The following is a 17,612-nucleotide window of genomic DNA, read 5'->3' as shown; positions in this document are numbered from 1 at the left end:
ACAATCCAATGAAACAGGAGCAGGCCCATAATGCTGATCCTAATGTATAATGTGCAACACCAGATTTTGGATATAGGATATACATTAAAACCTTTATACCGTAGTTCACAGTTATCTTCCATTTTAAGAGATTACCTTAGAGTGCCCCTCAAGGTTATGAGTACAGTTCTCTTTCCTAGAATAATCACTGCTTTTAAGCAAGTGATTTTTGTCAATTTCCTGAGTAATCTCTTAACAGACTGCACTCTAATTCAACTGGGTTGATAATCAAGCCCTTGCTGTTGCAAATTATTAACAGGTGGGTCTGTATATTAGCTATCAAAGTCCAAGCTTTTTGCATTTAAAGAATAAGCCAAAGTTGTCATTATCATGAATGCCATCTACCAAGAAAATAACATGTTTTCAGGATTCCAAAGTTATCCCAGCCTATCCTGCATAAAATGTGGCTGTTTCTAGTTGCAAGGTACTTGCTTTTGGCAATATGTAGATAAATCATTAACCTGAAAGTACCTGATCGTGTGAGGTTAAGAATAGCTCCAACTGCATTTTGCTGGATTCTAGGATCATAGGAGTTGGCAAGTGCCAGCAAGGGTACAACTCCCGCTGAGCTGATGGCTTCCTGGTTGGACTCTGGGGAAAACATGCCACAAGAAAGAATAAAAAGAATGTCCTTTCAATACATCTTCCCATTAATCTAATAAACCCTGAAAATGAAGTCTAATATTCCAGTTTGGGGGATTTTTATCTGAATTTTTACTATTTGTTAAAGTCCCTTGGTAGCCTCTGAGTGAATCCAAAGAGCTCAAAATGAGAGATACTAACTGCAGACATTTTAAATAGTTAATCATAGATGAAATTTAGTGATTCAGAATAGCTGGAACACAAACCTCTCCTAGGCTATTGAAGGTGAAAGGTAACACTATATGGGTATGTCTACACTACCACCCTAGTTCGAAGGAGGGTGGTTAATGTAATCATACTAACTTGGAAATGAAGCCCGGGATTTGAATTTCCCCGGGCTTCATTTGCATGTTTCCGGGTACCGCCATTTTAAATCTCCGCTAGTGCGGACTCCGTGCCCGTGGCTACACGCGGCACGAACTAGATAGTTCGGATTAGGCTACCTATTCGAACTAGGGTGGTAGTGTAGACATACCCTATGTCACTTAAAATTGAGACATTTCTACCTTCCATCTTATAAACCTGATGTGTTAAAAGCCGATTCCCCATGAACACCGGCTCTGCGAAGCTGCCTCTCTCCCCCCATCCACAGGGGGTGGGGCAGCAGAGTCTACCACGGAACGGCCTCTGTCCACAGCAGTCCCAGGCTCGCTGCAGACAGAAGCTGCTCTGTGGGGTGCTGGCGCAGCCTCTGTTTGTTGGGAGCTCAGGCCCCTGTGGACAAAGGCTGCTGCTACTCTGCACTGCTGCTTCTGATACAGAGGCAACCATGCAGGATGTCGGGATTCCCCAGAAGTGGGGCTGGGAGTGCACTGGCTACCAGCCCTGCCCTCAGAGACCATCAAAAAATCATGTAACTAAGTTTTGATGTAGTTCCATGATTATTCAATTAATTGATGTCTAACATCCCTAGTAAGCATCATCCTTAATGGGTGATGCTTACCGGTTCTGGTTAACCAGTGGAGACTAGGGCAGCTTTCCACCCACTGTGGGCAGGGGGCTGCTTGAGCCCCATGGGGCCTGCTGCTGACAGGGGCTGCTCTGGTGGCTGAATGAATAGATGGCTGAATGGTCAATGTTCCTGGCCAGTGCTGGGACTTTCGATCACTCAGGCAGTCTTAGTAGTCATTTAGACAGAAGAATAGCATGAGGAGATTAATCTAGAAGTCTCCTACTGGGCTGAGAATGGTTAGTTCAGTCGTTCCCAAACTTTTTGGCATCACGCCTCCCTTTTTGATTTTTGGAAAACCCTCATCCCCCCCCCCCCCAAATAACAGCAAAACTTGAGCAAAAAAAGGAACGGACCAGGGCAGCAAAACTTGATGGGGGGGGGGGGGGAGAGTCTGGGTTGCCTCATGCCTCCCCTGGAATTTTTTCATGCCCCCCAGTTTGGGAACCCATGGGTTAGTTTGTTATCTCTTATAATGGAAAGACAGAGAGAGACCATAGCAAATATCTGTGACATAATTAGCCCCATTACCAAGAATACCCTGTGTTTTTTCCATAGGGTCATTCACTGACTCACAAATGCCTCCACTGAGCTGATGCTCTGTAGTCTTGGATGAATACTGTAACTGTGAGCTTACAAGATGCTTTTTTATATAACTCGTTCTCTTCACTCTTCTCCTCTCCCTGCTCCAGTGCTGGTATCACCCATGCATTGTGGCTGATCTGTAGCAATGTGGCTAATCAGTGGGATAAATGGAGAAATGCACCCCACTGAGGATTAATTTTTTATTCTAATTTCCATAAATGCTGCAGCTGAATAGACTGCTATTATTCTGGACCACCTGCTTACCCGAGTAATTTCAGTCACTGTATTGCTCTCATTGCTCAGGCCCTACTTACTGTGCTTTTAGAAAGGGACTATCCGTGTAGCCAAATGTTCCCTCACTTCAGTGCTGATGAATTAATAGCTTCCTCCAATTAGCTCTATGGATTTAAAGAACTCCTCTTGAAACCTACATTTCAGTTTGTCAATGTAAACCATTTCTGTTCACTTGCAAATTTTCTTGGTGCTACAATTCCCAGAGAGGTGTGTGCACAACTATTGATAATAAAGAGAGACACCCCATGAAATTGAATTTATCATCAAAACTGTTTTCATACTTGACTTTCCTTTATAATTAAAACACATGAGATGTTCTCCTTACTCAGCCAACATGAGGCCTCCCTCAATTTGTGCTGCAAACATGCAGTTCAGATTCTCTCTGCTCTGTATTACTATGCCTATGCTTTATGCTAGAATTACTGTTGGTTGTTTTACCTTCACTTAATATCATGAATTTTGGTCTATCAGTTTTGCTTGCTTTGGCAATATTCCTTTATTTTCATACATTGCAGATGCTATTACTACTATCAGGCTTCTTTCTTACTAAGAGTTCTAGGTTCATGATGCTCCTTGACTAGCTGAGTGCCCCAAATAAATGAATTCAAGAGAGGGAGGCTGACTTGTTTGAACCAGAACTAGCTGGAACATTTTCAACAGGGCAATCTTCTGTCCCAAAATGTTGTTTTGTTGAAATCTAAAAATGTCACTGAAACATGTCCGTTTTGAAAAGCAGCTGAGACTTTTAACCACAGTGCCAGTTATTGCCAACCATTCTGGTATGTTTTGTGGTGGCCACCATCTTGTATCCCATAGGCCATGAACAATGAACAGATGTTAGCAACTTTCAAATACTACATCTAGAATTGAATACAAATCTGAATCCTTGAAGTAAAGGCTGTATATCCCATTGCCAATGTTTTTTTTAGCAATCTAGTCCTCTGTTTGCCATTTTTTACTCCTGGTTAGTAATCTTGGGCCTTTTTAAAAATTCCATATTGGATTCAATGTAGAATTCCAGCTCAAAGATGTAGTAATGTCCAGGACTGATTACTCCTAGGCACTGACCAAGGTGGGAAAACAACAATGCGGAGCATCTGCAGAGGATTTCAAATGTGACTTTAGAAGGTAGTTATGTACTCTTACTCAGAAATCCCATGTTGACATTGGAAAGAACTGACCTATCAATCTTTCATCTTAATGGATTTTTTCTTCTGTTCTTGGCCACTCTTTAAAATTGGCAATTATTGGATATCTCCGCTTCCTTAGGGGAAGTTATTTGCTGAATATTATAAGCAGCTTCACTTTGCTTCATTGGTTGGGAGCTTATTGCCACACGAGAGAGGGTGCACTGTAATTCTTAAACTCAGAATTCTCAGATTTAGAATTTAGCAAATTTTAAAATTTGTAATAAATTTTCTGAAGGGTTCTTTTGTTCTTATGTACTTATACCACCCACATCACCATAGTCTCAGAGCAACTTCAAGAAGTGCACTAACTTTGGTTGTCAAATGGATTAACTCTGTCATGGTTGAACAGTGAAACTTCCAGATGTAGCTTGTGACAACTCTACTCACAAGTGGTTATTTCACATGCAGGGGGTGTAACATACAAATTGCATTTGTTCATTACAGTGAATAAAGGAAAAGTACATTGTACTGACCTGAGACCGCTAAAGTCATTATGCAGGCACAGGAGTTACACTGGACAGTGGAATCACAGGATTCCAGAAGCTCCAGAATTGGCTCAAGTAAACCCATTTGAACAACTAGTTCTTTGTTCACTATTCAGAGACAGATAAAACCGTAACTAGTTAACACATCCTTTATCGATGCAAGAATCATACCTTCTTTTGTATTCCTTTGGCGTCTGTATATTAAAATATGCAAAAGAAATTTAGCATTTAATTAGATTTGAATCAATTATCCCAAAATGCTTATGGCTATAACGTTTACTTTTTTTAGACTTTACTATTATATAAACATATATAAATCTACCATTGTATTATTCTGTTGTTCTCTTGAGATATATGAAAAACTGTAAGGGTGCATCTCCAGGAGAGGGTCTAAAACCCCAAGCCCTGGCAGGTGACTCCTAAAGATCTGAATCCCTGACACCTGGCAGGTGTGTCTTGAGATTCAAACTTCTGAAGACTGACATACCCAACTCGCCACTGCAATTCAGTAAGTTTGGTCTCCCGATTATAGATTCTAGCTGAGCCCCATAATTTGTATTATTCATATGCAAATAGTCCATCACTACAGTAAGTCACTAAAGATAATGGGCTAGATTCATACTATATTGATGCTGGCTTCTGCTAGTGCAGGGTAGTGTAATGGAATGTCTACACTGGCATGGTTCCTGGGAAGAGCAGAAGAGGGTACCAGTGCCTATCTCACCTTGTAAATTTCAGTTCCTGCCCTGCTAACCCATAAAGTGTAGTGAGCTTTACTGGTCTAGGGCAATGTCATCTATAACTCCTTGGTCCAGCCAGAGTGAAGCTAGCCCTTTTTTATGAAGAAATAAGTGAACCTTTCAAAAAAACAGATCTCATTTTTTTCCTCAAGGCACACTGAAAATAAGATCCAGTTGCAAAAAAACTAAGTATTATTTAAAAGTCAGTGTTTGATTCTACAAGCTGTATTTGTTGCTGAAAAGACAAGTGCCATGTTCTCAATCGGGCGGGATGAAAATGCAGTGCTAGTACAGGTACTCTTGAGGTAAATTAGATCTTGATGAACAGAGAAATTTGTTTCTACCAGGAGCAGAAATACCTCTTGATATTTACTCACTGTTTCCTTCCAGCAAGAAATTTACGAGGGACAAGGAAGACATCTGCTGAACCTCCATGTCACTGGACTGTAGTAAAGCGTAAAAGGGTTCCAGATGCTCAGCAGGCAGCTGGATGTTCACTGTAGAAATGAGAGGAAATACAGAACAAGTCTTTCCACTTATTCTAGTAGTTTGTCATTTCTTCATGTACCTCCTGGCCCAAGTGCTATGCTAGTTAAGTATTGTGCACTTATATTCCAGTGGAAGGAGATCAGGCCAAGCTGTTCCCTAACAGTTTTAATAATCAGATAGTTTAGAAATGTTATTGGCCAACCATGGGGAAGAAGGAGGAGAGAAACAGAAATTATTGTTAATGCCAGACAAGTCTTTCTGCCCCATATAAGATCCTTGTTTGGATCGCTATGTGTGCTTTTTGGCAGTGAGAACAATACACTGTAAATACATCAGGCCAAATTCTCTGCCGATGTAATTCTATTGGAATCAAGGGAGTTGCACAAGTATAGTCAAGGGGAGAATTTGTCATATTTTCTGATATACAAAACATTGAATACTCCTCTATTAGAAAAAAATTCACTTACTGTTCCCCTCCACTATCCCTACTTTGTGTGTTACTTCTAAGATAGCTTCCTTCCCCATATTTTTAAAACACTACTAAAAATCCAGAGTTATTTCACATCAAGTCTGACCATGCTGAAAAACCTCAATATCCAACTTTCAACTGCATAGTCTCCACTGGAAAACTGTATGCTGTCACCTGCTTCCTGTTCACAGACCATTTAAGAAACTGCCACGGACTAGCCATTGTAAATACCTTGTTCCTGAATTTTCACTACCAGCTGGCTTCTAAGTAGTTGTCATCTCCTAGGGTTCCACAATATAGCTCTAATAGGACACTCCTCTTCTCTCCCAGAATATCCTACACCAGTGGTCACCAACCAGTAGATTGGGATCTACCGGTAGATCTTAGAGCATCTGACAGGTGATCCTGACTGGTTTGGCTGGGAGACTATCAAGTGCCAGCACTTCAGCTGCCACTTCTACTGCTGCCCTGCTGCTCCTGCCCAGAGCCTCAGAGCTACCCCTGGGAGCATCCTGCTTGTTGTGCAGGGTTGGGGAGACAGGCAGGGGAGCACTACTATCTCTCTGCCCCCCTCTCCTGTACCCCATATTCACAGAGTGAGGAGGGCGAGGCCTCAGCAAAGGGGCAGGGCAGAGGCATTTGGGTTTGAGGTAAATCCTGCACTGACTTAAATTCAAAAAGTGTTCTTGTGCTTAAAGTTGGAGACCACTGTGTAACTTATGGGGGTTCAAGGTACGCCCAATACCAATGTAATATGCATATCCTATAAAGGCTGTGTTGAAATTCTACAGAATTGCCATAGTTATGTAGGTGACATGTTTCTTGTAGTCATCAGGATCATCTGACTATAATAAAGCCAGTTGACACTCATTCCACAAGTGACTCTGCACTTATGGAACTGTAACCACACTTCCTTTTTCTCTAATATACATGATGCAACAAGAGATTAAAAAAAAATCTTAAATTTGTTAAGGAACTTAATAGTTTGGGAAAAAATGCTTTTTGTTTAACTGCATTTATGAAAATATTCAAATGCACCAGAAGGCGCTTACTTACGGTGCTGACTCATATGCAAGTAATACAGAGCAGCAGACTGCTGTAAAGCAGGGTTCTCTGAAAATGCTAAGGTCCTCAGAGCTTCCAAGGAGTCTTTTCCAAATGGTGACATCTGAAAGCCTGCAGGACATACAACGAAAGCTCAGACTTAGTTAATCCTCAAAAGGTTTATTGTACGAGGAGTTCAGAATTCCCAGGGATTTAAACCAGCAAGCAACCCAAACCACAAACGTATGAACTAGCATATTGGAATGGACTATAGCAAGTCTGCTCTGGTACCACATCTTCAAAAGTGGCCAGTATCAAATGCTTCTGAAGAGGGTTTGATAAACCTCATAGTGAATAACCTGGAATAATCTGCCCTAGAAGCTTCTTCCAAACCACTGCGCTTAGTGGTTGGAAGGAAGATCATTTATATCCCTTATATTCTTTTGTACCCTCTCTAATGTAATTGTGGATGTTCTTGTTATTAATCCTTTCTTAAAATCATAGGCCCGTGGTTAAATGATATCTTGTGATTGCAGATTGCAGAGCTCATGTATAAATTATATGAAAGCATTTTCGTTTTTGGCTTTCAATGTATTTTCATTGTGCTCTGTTAGCATTATGATAAAGGAGCAAATAGAATGAAGAAATGAGCTGTAATGGCCCTTGAGTTACACTCAATTTGCACCAGCCACCAAATCAGATGGTTTCTCTTAAGTATAAAATTAGTGTTCTACAACTACCACCTCAAATACTGCAATATCATAATTAATGCAAACTGTAATATTTTGCACCACTCTTACATTCTTACAAGTCTGGAGTGGAATGGAGAAATGCCCCGCAATAACTGCTGAAAAGGAAATACATTTCTAAAAAGTACAGCCTGAGTCTGTGGAAACCACGACCTCAAGATCTAGTTTTAGCCAAGAGGTGAGCACAGAGCAATAAAGAATTAAGTATTTATATGGATAAAAGAACCCTTTATTTTAGGCAGGATACAGCAGGGATATATATGCTAATGTTTCAGTGCATATAAACCAACCTCTTATTCAAATCATTAGAAGCTATTAACACATCAAGTGTAACAAACTCCTATCTTCTGTATTAAGAATTGATTATTATTAATTTTGGTTATTGAATAGCAACTATTGTAAAAGGAAAGATTAACCAATATTTGTAGATTATTTTTTTAAGATTAAACCCTGCTGCTGGAAAGTGGAGTGGCTGAATCTCCTAGTCATCTGTGTGTCTCTGGGTAGGAGAAGGCAGAAGTGAAAACCAGTCCAAATTTTTTTTTGCCCTTAATAAAGATCTCATTATGCTGCATGGGCTTATGAAAGAATTTCATTTCTTCATTATCAAACATGAAGTCTGTACTCAGCCCCTTCCATTACTTGACTCATGGCTCTCTATGAAGATAATGGGATTTGTAATAGGGCATGTGATGAACAGAGGGATCCAGGAACAGAGATGAGTTAGACTATGAAACACTGAAAAGCCATAAAGAATTTTATAATGTTGGTCGTTTTGAACTGGTGAATAGGAAATTAGTGAAGTTGTATAAGAATGATGTGGTCACACATTTCTGTACACATGAGGCACTACACATGAGATTGGCTGGAATTCTACACATACTGGCATCTGGAGGGATGAGCCTTCACTTAGACAGCATAAAGAATGGAATTGCAATATTTATGGTAGAAAGACAATGTGAATAAAGCTGAAAATTATTAGCATGGGTGATATTTTAGGTTAAAGAAAGACATATGATGACCAATGGGGAGAAGAAAGAAAGAACAGCTAATCAATAATTTAATGCTGTGAGATTCTACAGGGGCAGGGAATTGGGCCAGGGAAGAGCCACCACAGGACAGAGATATCAATTTTGTAGAAGTGAACCTAAAATGAGAGGGAACTAGAGATGTCTGTGTGGTTTTGCAAATAAAATGGACCACAGAGTTGAGCCCAAATGAAAAAGAAAGGTCTTCATTTGTGGATCATTAACTACACGAAGAAAGTGTTTTCTATACTATTACAAGAGTGAAAGTATAAAAGCCATCAGTTGCAGCAAATATGAAACAGCATCAGCTCTTTCCTCCCTCCACATGCCATTTCATAACACAATAGTAGTGAAATGAAACCTTTCCTATCCATGCACAGACTAGCTTCTACAAAGACTGACTACAGAATGAGGAGCGGAAGTAGGACTAGAGACAATAGCTTCACCGGTAGGCTGCCCCTGGGTATCTTGGGCAAGTCACTTTTCTCCCCGTATGTCAGTTTCCCTATTTGTATAATGCAGAGAATGGTACTTTGTAAAGCATGTTAAGATCTGCAGACAGAAAAGCATCATATAGTATATTATCTCTCATAATATACTATCTACTTTTCGATGAACATTCCCTTTTTCTACTCTGAACCAAAAAACATCCCATATAAACTATTTTAAAACGTAACGCCTTGAGGAACCAGAAAATGCAAAATGTGCATGCCAGTATTCAAAACATTGTTAATATTTTACCAGCTAAACTCCCATGCTAATTACTGGGTACAATACGGCTAAACTATCCGACACATTTTCAATGGAGGGGAAGTGGAAGAAAAGGGAGAAGTGGCAGAAGGATGAAGCATACTGGTTATTATTCTGCACTGCTGGGTGGCTTTATAGAGAGCCATTGATGCTTAGCATGCTGCTGTAGTTTACATTAAAGACTGCTCCAGTATTCCGCTCCTGCCAAAAAATCAGTAAATACTGGCAACCCTGAGCCACCTTTGCCCCTTATCAGCTCAGCTGAAGTCTCCAATCAAAGCCATAACCTTTCTGGACCATCACCCCTATTTGTGACTCTCCGAATAAAAAACAAACAGGAAGCAACAATGCTCATCTGATGCAAATCACATTTATTTGCATTCTCTTTGTAGAATGCAGTTGTCACAGGTATGTGCAATCATATTACAGATATAGTATTTGAATAATAGACCACATTTGTGACTCCCCCCCCCCCCCCCCTCAAATAGCTGTTTAAGGACAGACATTAGGAATCACGAGTCTTTCCAGTTGCTGGCTCAAACAAAGCTAATGCAGTAATCTCAGTTTGTTCTGTTAGTCCATTGCTAAAGCAAAGATAGCATCTTTCAAACAAGGGATTAATATAATGCACCAAAAAGAACAAAGGAGTGTTGTTATAGTGGGAGCGGTTAATATAAATTTCAAAGTAAATCATCCTTTTGTCTTTTACTCCTTGAGCTGAAAGAGGTTGAACCTCTCTAGTCTGGCACCCTCAGGATCTGACCAGTGCTGAACCAGAGAATTTGCAGAACCATGGGAGGTCAATATTGTCTAGCAGCATTACCAACATTTTCACTGCTTATGGGGCTCTTAGAAGACATTTAGGTGTAAATTAGAGCTAAATAAGAGCATAGAACACTGAGAGCCAGGACTGGTGGTTGTAAACCAACTTTATGGGCCTGCAGAAACCGGCCACATCCAAGATAAATGGACATCTGGCTAAATAAAATCATGCCGGACCAGAGGGTGCTGGACTAGAGAGGTTCAAGCTGTATTCCATGCTTAGGCTCTTCCTAGAGATGCTTTGGGAGAAGACTCCAATGGAAAATAACCTAGACAATAATAGCAACCTCTAACTTTATTTTTGAGAAAATACATAAATTATAATGTGGAGATATTTCCCCTCATAGAGCTGGAAGGGTCTTTGAGAGGGAGGGTGCAAGGAGGAGTAGGGTTGCCAGGTGTCCAGTTTTGTACTGGACAGTCTGGTATTTGAGGGTTTTGTCCGGGAAACAAATTGAGAAATTACCAGACATATAAAATATCTGGTATTTTCTAATTAAGTAAGTTTTATTGTAATTAGGTGTATCAGTCCTTAGCTGCAAACTGCCTGGCTGGTAGATGCGCTCATGCTGTGTGTGTGTGTCTACCAGCCAGGCAGTTTGCAACTACTCGAGGGAGGGTATGTGAGGGGGGGGGGGGGGGACAAAATGGAATCCCCGGGGCTGGACTCACTCATGTGCCTGGGTCTGCACGTGCCTAGGTCAGTCCCGCTCCCCCCCCCCCTCCTCCCAATCTCCCCAGTCCAGCCCCACTGGCGGCAGCTGGTTGCCTCCCGCCACCTACCACTCTCCCCCAGTCAGCCCCGCTGCCCTGACGACCCCCCTGACCAGCCCCGCTTCTGGCAGCTGGTTCTCCCATCCTCCTCAACTCCTTCGGTCAGCCTTCCCGCCCCCTGTCCAGCCCTGGTTCTGCCGCCTGCCCTTCCCGATCTCTGCCGGAAAGCCCCGCTGCCCCCAACCCTGCTTCCGTTGGCTGCCAACCCCGATCTCTGTGGGACAGCCCCGCAGCCCCCAACCCTGCTTCACCCTGGGTATTTGGCTGTGTAAATTTTTAGTGCAATAACTAGTGGGAAACTGTGTGAATTTTTAGAGCATTCAGTCACCTTTATCATACAATTATTTTCTATCACTTTCTCTAATAAAGACTTCAAAGTTTCAACTATACCCCTTATGGTTTTATAACTCTCTGGGCCACTGCCTTAAATGTTGAGTAGTCCTTTATACTTGGGTAAAATGCTACCGTTCTGTCATTAGAGATCTATTTTGCTGAGGTGTAAATTACAGTGGAAAATCAGGCCTTTAACATTTATTGGCTAGGCAGGCCTGCCAACACGGTGTGGGGGGCAAATGGGACAATTGCACAGGGGCCTGATGGTTCAAAGGGGCCCAGAATTCTTGGCCATTGCTGCTGATGCAGTAGCAGTGGCTGGGCACTCTGGGCCCCTTTGAAACACACAGGAATGCTGTTCCACAGGGCTCTGAGGCCTGAGTGGGGAGGGCTCAGTGCTGCGCTCAGGGCAGCACTAAGGGCTGAGTGCCTTCCGCACCATCCCTTCTGCCCGAGTCTCCGCCTCTTCTGGGGTGCAGATCTGGCCCCCCCCACACTTTGCCCCCAGACTCATGGTGGGTGTCAATATGCCCTAGACTATTTTAAAATTCCTGAACCCCTTTTATGAATAGGCTAGGTTTCTACACTATGCCTTGGTCAGTTCTGGACTTTGCTACAGCTGTAGCCAAATGAGGCTGATCTGTTATAACATGGTTTTCTGCTGTCCAGCACATTAATTTGTAGTGTGTAATATAGGAAAGTCACCAGGAATTTCACCATCTTACCTACCCGGGCTAAAGCCTTTGCTATGTCTTAAAGAGTTTTTCAGAGTTTTCTATCAGTCATTATTAAAGCTTTAGTATGCAAGGTGAAATCCTGTGGCCTGCACGAAGACTGTAAGATGTTACTTGTAGAAGCCTAGTACAATAGGCCAATGGATCCTGATTTGGGCCTTTATATGCTCTATAATGCCAATATTTAATTAATAAAGCATACAGAGGCATAATAATGTGCTGTACTGAGGAATTTCTCACTCCATGTCCCATGCTGTGGGTACACGTACAAGACTTTGTCAGTAAGCAGGGGGTATGGTCATTGGGTCCACAAAGGGTTAAGATCCCACTAGCTAAATTCCAAGTGCAAATGAGGCACACTAGATTGTGATCATTCATTATTGCAACTAATAGATTCCAGTAGCTGCTACAGGCTGGCTGCACAGATAGCCTGCACGTTGCCTCTCCGGAGACCGCTTTCCATTGAACACTATAGTATAGTTAAAGTTTAAGACAAGAAACTGGAATCACTCATACAGGTACTTTGACAGTTTTCATATCTTTTCTGTAAACGTCACACTAAATGGAGCCAAATATGGCTCAGTATGGAACCAAATATGGCTCTTTTGTCATTCCCAAAATACAATGTAACTTTTTAAATTAAAATGAAAAATTAATTCAAAAATTTAAAAACGTGTTATGTAACTTGAATGCATGTACGAACTTGAATTTGGCCAGTTATGATGTAAACTTTAAAGAAATGTGTGAAAAGTCGCAGCAGCAGAAGTCCCGTTAAATAAAGTCTGTGAGTACAATGTTTCATTTATGCTACCATTAATCATCGTCAATTATCAACAATATTAAGTTATATATTTTCAGTCATGCAAATGGGGATTTTTATATGGCTCTTTGTTGACCACTTGTCCTGAATATTGATGTAGTTTGGCTCTTTGATTTGCAAAGGTTGACAACTTCTGGCTGAAGAAAACCAGTAATATACATTTGTTTATTAATGATAAGAAGCTGTACTTTCATCTTTCTGTTCTCTCTTTGTGTTTTTACAGTGGCCAGGAGATTTTTAAAAGTGCAGTGAAAATTTTGAAAATGTGGACAGACAGGCAATGCATTTCAGAAGGAACTATCCCCAGCGTATAGGTAGCTGCTACAATCTCTGAGGGTATGTCTACACTACAGCATTATTTCGAAATATCTAATTTCAAAATAGTTATTTCGAAATAATGCGTCTACACACAAAATGCATTTTGAAATAGCTTTTCGCTTTTTCGAAATAGCACGTCCACACTGCTTGGACACTGAATCACATTTAAGGCCAGTCGGAACTGGTTCCAGCAGGGCATCAGGTCAGAAGTAACCTTGTGGCCAGGGCAGCCAGCAGGGCTCCCTGGGAAGGGCTGGAAGCACCCTATTTCGAAATAAGCATCTACACAGTGCTTATTTCAAAATTGCAATTTCAAAATTGGCACTATTCCTCATGGAATGAGGTTTACCAATTTTGAAATAAGCCCTCCGCTATTTCAAATTAATTTCGAAATAGCAGTTGGCTTGTGTAGATACTAGGAAAATTATTTCAAAATAATGGCTATTTCAAAATAACTTTGCTGTGTAGACATACAGAAATAAGATAGGGTTACTCAGGGTATTAGATACGTTAACGTAAAGGTTCGCTCCTTTAGAATCCTGCCTTTTTCCTCAACAATTATCTGATGCAAAACAGATCATCCAACTTTTACTGTATTCAGTACGGCTTGTCTTCATATTGATCATATATGCCTATTTTGTTTCAACAAAACATCCTCCTCCTTACATCCCCCTCTGTCAAGATAAATGGAAACTATACTTTGTGGACTTGGTCCATGAGCAGCAGAGGGCCCGCGAATCCCACTGAAAATTGAACCAGTCCAACATCACACACACAGTGTCCTGTCAGAATCAGGCTGCATTTTTGTTGTTTTGTAGGACCACAACAGCCTCAAAAACAGACTTGGCAGAGGGGTAGGAATGCGTGTATTCTGATACAGGATAATTCTTATAATAATATTTTAGTGCACAAACCCAACTCTGATACATGAAAACACAAAGACCCTTACTGATGTGACAAACCAGTAAATGAATAAATTACATAACATATGTGACTACAAAGATAGTGTGCTAACATATGAGAAAATTAATGTGAATCTAACTGACTAGAGTGGATCTGTTAAATGAATACATTCTGTGAGTACCACAGCAGAACAAAGTTTTATAAAACACTAACATCCTCTAAAAGCCTGTCACATACCTAAACTTAATTTGTAGCTGTGCGGTGATTAAAGAGCGGGATCACATTCTGTTTCCAGCACTGTAACTCCAATAAAAAGGAAGGTGAGACAAGGCAAAGATTCAGGTCCCTCCCACTAACCTTATAAACTTCAGCCATAATTTCTAGAAGACTCTGTATTATGAAAGATGATTTTTGTGTGCAAATCAGGGATTGCATTTGCTGCTTCGGCACAAAGGAAAGCTATTGATCATTTTGATGCAGCACTTTATTATACCACATGAACCCTCAGTTTCCCAAACACAGCAGGAAAAGCACTATAGCTGTATGGCTGCATCATGGCACTGAACCGCACAAAACCAAGTTGGAACAAACAGCACAGTTGTCATGTAGAAAAAAATCTCTCCCAAATAACCTCACCTCACCTGTTTCAATGTGTTGCAGAAACTCTCTTGCCGTCTCCTTTTCATGTGGCTGAAGGACAGGATTGTATAGCTGTCTGGATTCAGAGCCCTTTTGTTTTAGGCAGGAACATTTACTTATTAGAATTAAATACTCCTTAATGTTCTGTATCAGACTTGAGGCTATCCTCTTCACAAGAGAGACAAAATCCTGAAGCAACTTCACACACTTTTTACACAGCTGGTCCATTTTTATTTTACTTGTTCTGCTACCAATGAAAAACACGAGAGTAAAAAGGAGAGAGATGAAAAGTGTAGCTGCTTCCCACCTTCACCCCTTTTTGCATTAAGTTGTTGCTCCCATGTTCGTGTATGTTACAGATCTTCATTTATCCAACACTGTCATAGTACTGTAGAGCCAATGCAAAACTGCTAAGTTATTTTCTACGTGCAGACAAACTGCATGGCACAACAAAACTTAACGGCCAACAGTAGCTCCTTTGTGAGAGCTATAAAATGTAAGCATAAAGACTGGAACAGAGCCACGTAAAATCACTGTTTCTCTGCTTTGGTTGAAGAAAAATAAAGCAATCACACAAAACTGTTCCATAAATTACAAATGAACTGTATTGAACCAATCACCAAAGTCTTCACAACACAGAGGCCAGTGAAAGCTTCTGGAATAATGGACAAAGAAGGCTGTGATTATGTAAAGTGACATCACAGCTGAAGGCAAAGGACCACCTACTCCACACCTTTTTAGCCAATAGGGAAGGTTAAAAAAATCAGCAAACAGGTTTTTCCAGTTTCACAGAAGTTTAGACAGAAACAAAGGCCGAGTCTGGCTATGCAGACAGTTCATAACAGTTTCAAATACAGTAAAGCTAAAAATGGAAAAATATGTAAATACAGATACAAAAGGATATGGAGAAGATTAGACGGTATGTAAAAAAGTGATCAAGGTCCAATGAGGAGAGATAAAGGGAATCCAATTCCCCTTGCTAAAATTAACTTCTTTACTTATTTTTCTGAGGATGAAGAGAGAACAGATGAGTAGGAGAGTGCTTCCCTCTCTTCTCTACTGCTTCATGAAGTTTCACTGCTGTAGATGCCCTCTCTACAAACACTTATTTATGAAAGTATCAGAGGAGTAGCCGTATTAGTCTGGATCTGCAAAAATGACAAGGAGTCCTGTGGCACCTTATAGACTAACAGATGTATTGGAGCATAAGCTTTCGTGGGCAAAGACCCACTTCGTCAGATGCATGTAGTGGAAATTTCCAGAGGCAGGTATAAATATGCAGCCCAGAATAATTCTGGCCTGCATATTTATACCTGCCTCTGGAAATTTCCACAACATGCATCTAACGAAGTGGGTCTTTGCCCACGAAAGCTTATGCTCCAATACATCTGATAGTCTATAAGGTGCCTTAGGACTCCTTGTCGCTTTTATTTATGAAAGACACCATTCAAAATATGGAATGCTATTTTAAATGTTCCTGAGGCTTCCTGTAAAGTCAGGGTTGACCTGTCCCTAGATCTCTTCATTAGGCAATGAATTTGTGCTGGTGTGTTGTACAATCACTCATGCCAGACTACTTTTATCAATGTATTTATTACACTGTCATGGATACATATATACCTCTGCATTTGACATGTTTGCTTGTCATTTTAAAATACTTTTATACTTAAGGTAGGAGTTTCAATCATTCTTAAGTCACGGAGAAGCTCAAATCCCATTGACTTTCAATAAGACTTGTGTTCCTAAATCTCTTACTTTTGGAAATTTCTCCCTTTGTCTATTACGCTTAAATCTATCAAACGTATCTTGGAGTTTTCATTGGGATATTTAGGGATATAGCTTTTGGGTGATATTAAATCCCCTAAATATGTATACTATTCAGTCTGAACCAAGAGCTATCTGGTTCCCTTGATAACCACTAGATATGAGCCTCTCTCTCCCCTTTAATCATCTTTTATGAAGAAGAAGTTTGGAGGCATTCTATCTCCTTGCTATTCAATCTAGTGATGTATTATGACTACATCCCTGCATTATGTTCAAGAGTGGCCAGCTGGCTCATTCTCTTCATTACTGTTTCTTAGGGACAGGGGAAGCAGGCAGGGTTAAGATTATCTGTTCCCTCCTCCCTTCTGCCAAATTCACCTTGTAAGGATCTAGAAGATAGGCTAGCTTTCCAGTCACATATTCTGTATCAACAGAACTCAGAGACTCACCACTTATGTTCTGCTGCCACCACCACTAGCCCTTCAAACTTTGCTATTAGGATGAATGTCCAAGAGAGCAACGTGGTATCATAAAAATTTCAGAATCTATCATGTTCCACTTTCATAATTCAACCCTGGTGAGCAGATCTGCCACATTTCACTCATTTAGGATTAGTTTTAAAGTCATTTAAAGTGTCTATGTGAGAAAAGATGCAGAATTTCACAGAGACACAATTATACATTCATCTACTATATATTTTAGGGAGTTGTCTGTCTGTTTGATCAAGAACTCTTCCTAAACGGCAAGAGCTAAGATCACTGAATTTGGTATTCAGCTTTCTCTTATAAGTTAAAGCAATATAAGGGTTTAGTTGTGCTAGGAAAACAGGATGTGTCCAGAATGGGATTGCTTCTCATAAAACCAAACAGAAAAGAGACAGAATAATCATAAGAACATAACATAAGAACATAAGAATGGCTGTACTGGGTCAGACCAAAGGTCCATCTAGCCCAGTAGCCTGTCTGCTGACAGTGACCAGCACCAGGTTCCCAGAGGGGGTGGACCGAAGACAAAGATCAAGCGATTTGTCTCGTGCCATCTGTCTCCAGCCT

The 17,612-nt window shown here is 40.8% G+C and overlaps 1 protein-coding gene across 2 annotated transcripts in view; it reads right to left on the bottom strand.

Annotated features, from left to right (window-relative positions):
- LOC102446049 (uncharacterized) overlaps positions 1-15,457 on the bottom strand; it is a 45,171-nt gene extending 29,714 nt beyond the window's left edge. For both annotated transcript variants that reach the window (XM_075924250.1, XM_075924251.1), the window contains exons 1-5: positions 14,799-15,457; positions 6,939-7,058; positions 5,302-5,421; positions 4,173-4,292; positions 511-630 (exon numbers count right to left, since the gene is read on the bottom strand). In XM_075924250.1, the coding sequence (XP_075780365.1) occupies positions 511-630; positions 4,173-4,292; positions 5,302-5,421; positions 6,939-7,058; positions 14,799-15,024 (706 nt within the window). In that variant the 5' untranslated portion in view covers positions 15,025-15,457. The remainder of the gene's footprint in view (positions 1-510; positions 631-4,172; positions 4,293-5,301; positions 5,422-6,938; positions 7,059-14,798) is intronic.
- Between the last annotated feature and the right edge of the window lie 2,155 nt (positions 15,458-17,612).

This window comes from Pelodiscus sinensis, chromosome 3, assembly GCF_049634645.1.
Source record: "Pelodiscus sinensis isolate JC-2024 chromosome 3, ASM4963464v1, whole genome shotgun sequence".
NCBI classification, from domain to species: Eukaryota; Metazoa; Chordata; order Testudines; family Trionychidae; genus Pelodiscus; species Pelodiscus sinensis.
The sequence above is the reverse complement of the archived record's forward strand: the minus strand, read 5'-3'. Positions and strand labels throughout refer to the sequence as shown.